At 50.6% G+C, this 9,541-nt stretch overlaps 1 protein-coding gene across 1 annotated transcript in view; it reads right to left on the bottom strand.

The window, feature by feature from the left end:
- The window catches only part of LOC119097159 (F-box only protein 21), a 13,335-nt gene extending 11,849 nt beyond the window's left edge, over window positions 1–1,486 (bottom strand). Inside the window, exon 1 of the mRNA XM_037220218.1 lies at window positions 1,377–1,486. Within this exon, the coding sequence (XP_037076113.1) occupies window positions 1,377–1,486 (110 nt within the window). The remainder of the gene's footprint in view (window positions 1–1,376) is intronic.
- Between the last annotated feature and the right edge of the window lie 8,055 nt (window positions 1,487–9,541).

The raw sequence follows: 9,541 nt of genomic DNA, 5'->3' as shown, positions 1-9,541 counted from the left end.
AAATTGTTATATTGGTAGCTCTCTCAGAACGTGATTTTTGCATGCATCGTGGAAATTGTGTGAAGTTGACATACTGTCAAACGAGCCATGCGAAAATACCACTCATAGTATCAAGAACTTGTTGGGAGATGGCAGCACTGGCGCACTTTTCAGTTTCCACGCAACTTGATATTAAGTTCTCAAAGTGAAGTTTGGGGAGATGCCGTTGCGGCACTGTTGCGAGTTGGGAAAATGTTCTGCCCTATAAAACTCAAATTTTTGGGAACACTTCAAAAGAATTCCGAAAGCATTGTGCATTTTGATGCTGAAACGCGCAAAGCATAGCTAATAGTCGACAAATACAAGCACATCCTAAGCGCGACAGGCCGGTTCGAGCCGCGCCGCTGAAGCTTTATAATTTCCGGACAGTGACACTCGCACGACCTGCGGACCGCTTATTTAATCGTTCTTCATAGAGTTGATAACTAACATTTGGAGTCACCAACTTCAATAAGCTAGCAGACACAGACTTGATGGCCCTTACCACGCCCGGACAAAGATCAAAGATCGTACAAATATCGGCACCTGCATTCCAAACCACGGCAGCGGTGTGGATCAAGGCGTCGGTAACATTTCATCCCTCCGAAAATATGGGCCTTCCGAACAATGAAAGCTTTTGTCGCCTTGACGTAAGAACCACTGCAATTGTTATATGATTTATTGTATCGGTTCATACATTTTTATCACAAACGTTGATGACTTTGGACACATCCGACGTACAAAATCGACAAATGTACACATTGGAAAATCCTCATGCAGGTTATGTTGGCATGTAGACTGATCAGATTATCACAGCATAAAGCAATGTTCCCTGATATCAGCAAATGACGATTTCATGACCCATTGATACAATCGGACATATTTGAATTCATGCAAAAGGCACCAAACATACTGATTAGCTTTTGCACAGACCAAATAGCCTGAGAACAACAAAATCAAGCCTCGATACCACCCATGAGATACTCATATACAGATAAATGTTACACGTTAAGCGTAAAACACTTCCGTAGTTGGCCATCGCATCACAGCAGCACAGCCGGTTGACACAGCACGTTATCACATAAAACGACGCCTGAGAATCAACGCCAATACCGTTGTTCGCAAGCACCGAGTGCAAGAACTGATCATCGTTATTCAGTGCACACAGCTCGACCAATCACGGAGAATGCACACATCGTTGAATGTGTACAGAGCGGCCACACAGTTTCATACACTCAACTCATTAGGTACAGACAGAGCTCCCAATGCAGTCAATCAATGATATACAGGAAAATTAGGCATTCAGTTAAGCTGATGCGTTTTTCTTCACAGCTCCAGCACAGCCATTAGTGGTTCACCGGGCCACGTCAGCGGTCACGGCTCCACCATCAGTGTCCTCGTCATCTGAGTCCTCGGGGAGAATCTCTGGCCAGACACCCGTCCAGACAGTGGGAATCACGGTCTCCATTCCTCCAACCCTGCATCGAAGTGCTCGCAATCGCTGTCTCTGCCATCTTTTGGCGACTCGACGCTCGTTTTCGTCTCCCGCTCACGCCGCGGCTCAGGGAAGCGAATGGCCAGAGGAGCGATCGGCTGGTACCGCCCCCGTCGAACCTGGTGAAGAAGCGACCCACTTCTTGGTGGCCAATAGGCTGGGGATCGGAGCCAGCTGGAGCTCCTCTGCAATGATAATACACCTCGTTAGAGGTAGACCCAAGAAGCGCTCACCACCATGATATGCAAAAGGTATCAAAGAGCTTGCGATTCTTTGTAAACAGCTCAGTAATATTTCCAAGGAGGGTGTTAGTCTCTGTGAAGTATACTAGGAGATACAAAGTCCAAACGACATTATGACGATAACAGTTAAATATTTGGATGCATAGATGTTTAAAATCACAACACAGAAATTCAAAGAAGCAGTAAGAATGAAGACACGAGTGATGTTTACAGCTAGTGTGTGTGTGCGTGTCATTGCGCCTTTACGACGACGCACTCAGCTGCTGAAACCATATGGCGTCGCCTGCCTCTCACCCTGGCAGGAAGGGCAGGCACCGCGGGGAATCGAACCCCGTACCTTTGGTTTCCCAAACGCGCAGTGTGTAACGCAAACACGTTAACCACTACAGTAACCGGCACCGATTTTTTAGAGCTAAAAAATAGTAACAAAACGTACGTGCTCGCTACGGCATCGATATTGCTCTCCTGTTACCAACGAGGGCGGCGAGAAGAGACAAACTGAATGCAACCGGGTCAAACAAGTTCAAGTTCTAGGTTGGTTTCCAAAGTGCTCACAGAACTTATATAAACGCTTTCTAAGCAAAAAATCTTATGCTTATTTAAGGTCAGTGGCATTTGTTTGACCTTGTGAAGGTCAAATTGATCAAAATCATGCAGATTGCTTTGAGTTTTGTATTGACTAAGCGACAAAGACTGCGCTAAGCAGTATGGTCCCAAAACAAAATGTTGAACTGGGTCATTTTACGTTGATGACCTATTCTGACTTCTAAGAAGTCCACGGAAGATGTCTAATGCGCTCCCTGCTATCAATATATTCAAAATGAACACCAGAAACTATCCCTACAGGAAAACCCTAAAGTAAAAAAGCATGCTGGTTTTGTCTTTGGTGTGACCTTCATGCCTGACTGAAAGTCAATGTAATTTGCTCGTTCAACGTTGTATCGCCTAAGAAAGCATTTCAGAGATGTATAGCTTCCTCTAACACTTCGTTGTTTGGACGGATTGAAGGATTCCTTAGAATTCACTTCGCTGAAAAACTATGGCCTGAATTGACCCGCCCTAGGTCAGAGGCCTTACAAGGTACATTCATATTGTTACGCGAAACGATTGCTTTTCAATATCAACAGCTGTGTAAAATTAGCCGTAGCTGCGCCGTTCAGAAAACCATTCTGGAAAGACCTTCTGGGGGGGGGGGGTGGCAATTTGACCGCCCACCGGAGCCCGCGTTAATATCAGTGGCATACCCGAGGGGGCCATAAAGAGTCAACAAACCAGATGATGATCGACGTAGACAAATATCCGGTGTCGAGAACGCGTCAGGCAACATCGACATTTCCCACCGGGACCTGTCCCGCAAACCAGGGAAAGGCGAACGATTGATGTCTGTTTCATGAACTTCACCATGTACCAACCGTGCAACGCAGTGAAGGAGCTGAGGAAACCCCGCCGTTTTCCCAAGCCCCAACGTGACTGTTCATGTGACCACCAACGTGTTTATCTCCAACAACGTGATGCACGAGTATGAGTCTATCCCCTCTTAAGCTTGGCAAATCATAAAGAATAGCAAAGTCTTCGGAAAATGGTCAAATACACGATAGCTCAACATTCTTGTGAGACGGAGGATTCCAACGCATAATGTCTTGTCCCTGTGGGATATGATGAAGCTGGTGGACCCGAACCACCCGTGGCCCCGGCAGCAGCAGCGGGAACAGATGCAAACGGATTGCGAAGAATAAACCAGGGAAAGAGGAGGTAGGGAATCAACATAGCAGGGTATTAGTAACGTTAGAGTACGCCATACACCGCCATTGCCGGCGACATTTCGGCTCTCCGTGACCTCTGCTCGGGTATACCTGACGCCGCCATTGCCGGCGACATTTCGGCTCTCCGTGACCTCTGCTCGGGTACACCTGACGCCGCCATTGCCGGCGACATTTCGGCTCTCCGTGACCTCTGCTCGGGTATACCTGACGCCGCCATTGCTCGCTGGCCCCACGCCACCCCGGCTTCACTGGGCTGACCTGGCATGCCTTGTTCGCACATGCCCTGCCTTGTTCACAGCTGACCCCGCGCGCCTGCAGGCGTCCTCACCATGCCCAGCTTTCTCGCGTGCATGACGGGTACTCGGTGCTTGTATACATGCCGTCATGATTTTTCTGAGGTGCCTACTTTTGCATGTGATAGCTGCATTTGCCATCGGCTATTTATGCAATGCCAGCTTTGAAAGTGTGTGCATGTGCTTTGTGCATATTTTTGTTCGTCTTATGACTGCTGTATGACAACCGATTTCGTACTTGGCACGTGAGGTTGAACTTGGAAAAGCTGATCAGTAATATTCAGTCACGTGCTTAGGCATCATTGAAATATTTTCATTGCTATGCCTTAGATTCTTTTGGGCTATGCTTACATAGCTGTGACATATTGTCAAGACATGTGCCTGCCTACACTCTGATGATTGTGTCCAGTATATCATCATATATATATATAATATATATATATATATATATATATATATATATATATATATATATATATATACATTTATCGGGTGTAGGCACCGCGTAACATTTTACATGCGACAGGTATAATTATACCTTTTATAGTTGGTAGCGCGGTTTTACAAAGCAACGACTTCAGGGATTCCTGTACGTCAGATGGTACCAAGCCCTGCAATACTTGCAACAATTTGTAGGAGCAGATCTATCAGATTAGTAATTTTTACTCTGTGTCCTGGAAAGACGGCTTTCAGTAGACTGAAGACCGCAGTATTTGTATTTATTTATTTTATTAGGCGGCAGCATCACCGTAGGCAGCGCCACCACCGTAGGTGGCATCATCTACAAATCAGCGCAATCCGTGGCGAGCTACGTTGGCGGGCCGAGCGCACGAGCCGTTGCTGGACTGAGGGCACTAGCACAACGGGATCATTTCATTAATTTGGCCGTCAGATAAATCATGCGCTGAAGTGATAATCCAGAGTGAAATCATGCGTGTAAAACAAAATAGCAACACATGATTTACCAAGTGCAACTTAAGGAACCGTGACTGATGGAATACTGGCTCTTAAATTCGGGGCAAACTGTGAAGGGAATCCTTTATCTGGCGCGCGGCGGAAGCGGCGAAGTGGGCGCAAGGAGCGAGGAGCAGCGGAAGGAGAAACGTTTTTGGCGGGAGCAGCGTCGGGGAGGGAAAAACGGGGAGGGGGTGCGAGGGGTGAGATCCGCTAGCCTCTTCTTACAAGCTATTTCGGCACATGCGCTCAGGATGGCGGAACCTGGGAATTTGGACTTGAGAATCTTTCCGGAGTTTAGTAGCCAGGGTTCCGTTATGGAGTGGCTCGATGAAGTGGAACTAGTGTGCAGACTGAAAGGAGTGAGCGACCTGGAAAACGTGATTCCCCTCCGGCTCAGCATTCAGCGTGTACCAGCAACCTTCCGATGAGGATAAGCAGAAGCCGAATAGTCTCAGTCAAGAAGTCTCAGAGAGGGCAAAGTCGTCGACGTCTTCCTTGCAGACTTGCGCAGGCTGGCCAATCTGTTTGGCGGTTTGTCTGGGGCGGGGATGATCTGCGCTTTCGTAGCTGGCTTGCCAAAGACCGTGCGGCACGCGCTGAGGGCCAGCACGCGCGTGGAGGCCCTGGGCCTGACTGAGGTGCTGGGCCGGGCACGCGCCCTGGTCGCGGAGGAGTCGGCAGCGGCGGCGGCCGCCGCTGCGGCTACGGCGGGCGCAGCAGCGGCACCGAGCAATGGGGTCGGCTTCTCACGCCAAGGAGCGCGCGGCGGCGGCGGCCGCGCCCAGCAGCCCGTATCCTGCTTCCGCTGCGGCGAGCGCGGCCATCTGGCTCGCTGGTGTCATCGCGACATCGTCTGCTTCAGGTGTAGACAAGAAGGTCACGTAGCGGCCCGCTGCATAAGATGAGCATGGCCATCCAGTGAGGAGTCTCGAAAGTCAGCCTCGAGACGGACACCCGGACTGTGTGTCACTGGATAACGGATCAGCTCAGCAGCAAGGCACGCGTGCGCGCAAAAGCTGCGTCGTACATGCTTATCAGACAAAGACTAGGCACGCTAAAAGCCCTGGCGGAGCAATATGACCTACAAGTGAGCGTACAGGCCGTCCCGTCTGCAACCAACAAAGCGGACGCACTCACGAAAGTACCGGCAAAGTGGCTGAAGGTGCACGCGCCGTCAGGCGCCAAAGGTCCCTCGGTCGCAGGCGCTGCCGCCGAAGCCGGCAGTGGCAAGCGCGGAGGAAGTGTCGGCCAGCGGCGGAGGTGACGACGCCGGCTCCGGTGTTGACGCTGCCGCGGCCGCTACGGGAACCGCAGGTGGCGCTACCTGCGCTCCGGCGACCGCCGCTACGGGCGACGACGGGTCAACCTGGGTCAGCAGCGAGAAGATTTGCGAAGTTCACGAGGCCGCTGGGCACCCGGGTGTGCGGCGCACTCTGTACTTTTGTCGCCGAGCCAGACTGAGTGCGACGAATCGAGCGGTACGCGATCTAGTGCGGGTCTGTCAGCAGTGTCAATCCGTCGACCCCGCCTCCGTGCGGTGGGAGCGGGGCAAGCTGGCAGTGAGTGACAACTGGCGGCGACTTAGTATGGATATAACTCGAGTCGGCGCCGCGCAACATCATACGATCGCCGGTTGCGGACCGTCAAGGTTCGCTGTGTGGCGACGTCTGAGGAGGCAGGACAGCGCCAGCGTCATCGAACAGCTGGAGCAAGTGTTCCGTGAGAGAGGAGCACCGACGGAACTGTTGACCGATAACGCGACAGTTTTCCGCAGTCACGCTTTTGTAAACTTCGCGGAGCGTGATGCGGTTCCGAAGTGCGTATCAGCCATCCGGGAACGGCGTAGTGGAGCGCTGTCACCGTACGGTGAAGCGGAGCACCAGCTGCCCCGTGCTGGACGCCGTGTACTGGTACAACGTCACGCCTAAGGACGACGTGAGCACCGGTACGGCGCCGGCGAACGCTCTGTACGCGTATGAGGTGAGAATCCGCGGTATTGACAAGAACTAGCACGATCCCGGGACTGTGACATGTCGATTCAGTGCCGCCGATCAGGTGTGGATTCGCGACCCAAGTCGCAGATGCGACCCCCTAGCGTGACTGGAACCGTGACCCGCGTGGTATCGCCTCAAACTGTAGAAGTAGACGGGGTGCCGCGTCACGTGCGTGACTTGCGAGCAGGCGATGCCCCGACGCGTGTAACGCCAGCTGAGGAGACCGGACCGAGTACTCAGGTAGGCGATGAAGACGCCGACGACTGCGGCTGCTGGCTGGTACGGCGGGGAGGCGACGGCCAAGTCGAAGCGCCGCCGGCTGCGGCGGACAGAGCAATCCGCGACGAGACGCATGAGGAGGTAGCGGGCGGTCCGCCCGAGGAAGAAGAGGGGATCTATAGGGGAGAGGAAAGAGAGGGCACTCCCGCCGGAGAGCCCAGGAGGAATTATCGGCTGGTCAGACCACGCGCCTGCGACTTGTGCGACGAGCGTTGATCCACTCTGCGGCGTTGGCGCAGGATCTGGGGGGAGTGTGAGCTGCTGATTGAGTTTGTGATCGGGTATCAGGGGGGGGGGAGTGTGAAGGGAAACCTTCATCTGGTGCGCAGCGGAAGCGGCGAAGTGGGCACAAGGGGCGAGGAACAGCGGAAGGAGAAACTTTTTGGCGAGACCAGCGTCGGGGAGGGAAAAACGGCGAGGGGGTGCGTAGCTTGGAGAGCAGGGTACCGAGCTGTGTACGCTGTTCAAGACCAGCGGGAGTGACATGTTGCGTGGCTCAAATACATAGCATTTTTGGGGTCCGCTAGCTGCTTCTTACACAAACGTGATGCACAACGTTAGGAAAATATGTGCATAGCTTCCCCGCACTGGAGATCACTGGTTACAAAAGTATTTCCTAACTACGGGACCACAAAGTTGTTTTGCTGATCAACGGAGTGACTAAATGCGGGTAGATTTACGTGTTTAGCAGCTGCACTGATGAAGACGGTCCAAATTTCTCTCATCCGGGACGACAAAATCACAATTTATCGAAAAATCTTCACTGAACTAGTTACAAGGAAGGTGACAGATTTAATGAGATTGAAGCAACCATCATAAAAGATGCGATCAACTTGCTTATGATCATCAGTGTACTTTTAAGTGGCAGTGGCTGATAAGGAGTGGCAAATACCGCTCTAGATAAGAAGCTGTCATATTTGGTAACTGTGCGTGTCAGTACGTCATTTTTTCATTGCATCGTGGAACGTTTGAGTGACGTTGACGTGCTGTCAAACGAGCCATGCAAAATTACCACTCGTAGGATCTTGAACTCGTTGATAGATGACAGCACTGGCACATTTTTCAGTTTCCACGCAACTTGATATTATGTTCTCCAAGTGAAGTTTGGGGAGATGCAGTTGCGGCACTGTTGCGAGTTGGGAGAATGTCCTGCCCTATGAAGCTCAAATTTTTGGGAACACTTCAAAAGAATCCCGAAAACATTGTGCAACTTGATGCTGAAGCCTACAAAGCATAGCTAAGTAGTCGAAAAATACAAGCACATCCTAAGCGCGACAAGCCGGTTCGGGCCGCGCCGCTGAAGCTTTACAATTTTTGGACAGTGACGCTCGCACGGCCTGCGGCACCGTTCGTATTAATCGTTCTTCACAGAGTTCAGAAATAACGCATAGAGTCAACCAAATTAAAAAAGCCAGCATACATAGACTGAATGGCTGTTACCATGCCCTTGCAAGCGGCTTTCAAAGATCCGCACAAAATAAACTAATAAGGCATTCCAAACCATGGCAGCGGAGTGGATCAGGGCGTCCGAAGCATTCCATCCCTCAGAAAATAGTGGGCCTTCAGAACACTGGAAGGTTATGTCGCCTTGACATAGGAACCACTGCAATTATCATATGCGTTTTTTTATCCGTTGATGCATTTTGATCACAAACATTGATGACGCTGGACACATCTTAGGTACAAAAACACTACGGTCGCTCCGTAGTAAAACAGTTCTAGACGTGACACATACAATCGACAAATGTACGCACACTGGAAAATCCTCATGTAGGTATGTGTTGGCATATAGACTGATGCGATCATTACTGCATTAAAACAATGCCCCTGATATCAGCAAATGACGATTCTTCATGACCAGTCTTGTATCATCATCAGTAGCCTTGAGAGTGCCTGTAAAGCTCCAATGACGACGGAATGAAATGAAATGCAGAAGTTATTGGTTCGGACAGGTGATATTTAAGCCGACCCGTAGGCCAGAGATGTTTGTCACGTACTCTCAAGAAGTCTGATATGTCACAAACATTTCTACGTTTCTCTCATACCACCTTTGCATATCACTCTCGGCACGTCTGGTGTGATTGAATACGGTGTTACCAAGCTTGATTGGTAACAGTCCAGAGGATTGATAAGTTGCGTCAGAAAAGGCCTAGTGGGATATTCGTCCCTCAAACCTTTGTTTACGAAGTCAGTGGCGTAAGCAATGTGTACAACTTGTGCTCAAACTATGTCAAATTGATTACTTGCCATTTGACGCCATTCTCGCAGCCGTACCTAGTAAAAGTCCAGATAGGACGTTATTACCAAATTTGTTTGCGATTGTTAGGTTTATGCCTTACCTCACGCTGGCGCACGATAGACTCGGACCTACTGTGCCTAACCCTGCTCTATGCACGTTCTTCAGTGTGTTTCGATGCCACTGTGCCTGTCTTCCCATCTTACCATGTATACTGTGTTTTGGCAGCTGCTGAGGTACGTGATCCAGTGCGCCACCCAGCCG

The sequence above is a fragment of the Pollicipes pollicipes genome, unplaced genomic scaffold (assembly GCF_011947565.3).
Source record: "Pollicipes pollicipes isolate AB1234 unplaced genomic scaffold, Ppol_2.1 Scaffold_4295;HRSCAF=5057_pilon_pilon_pilon, whole genome shotgun sequence".
NCBI lineage: Eukaryota > Metazoa > Arthropoda > Thecostraca > Pollicipedomorpha > Pollicipedidae > Pollicipes > Pollicipes pollicipes.
This window is presented reverse-complemented; position numbering and strand designations above follow the sequence as displayed.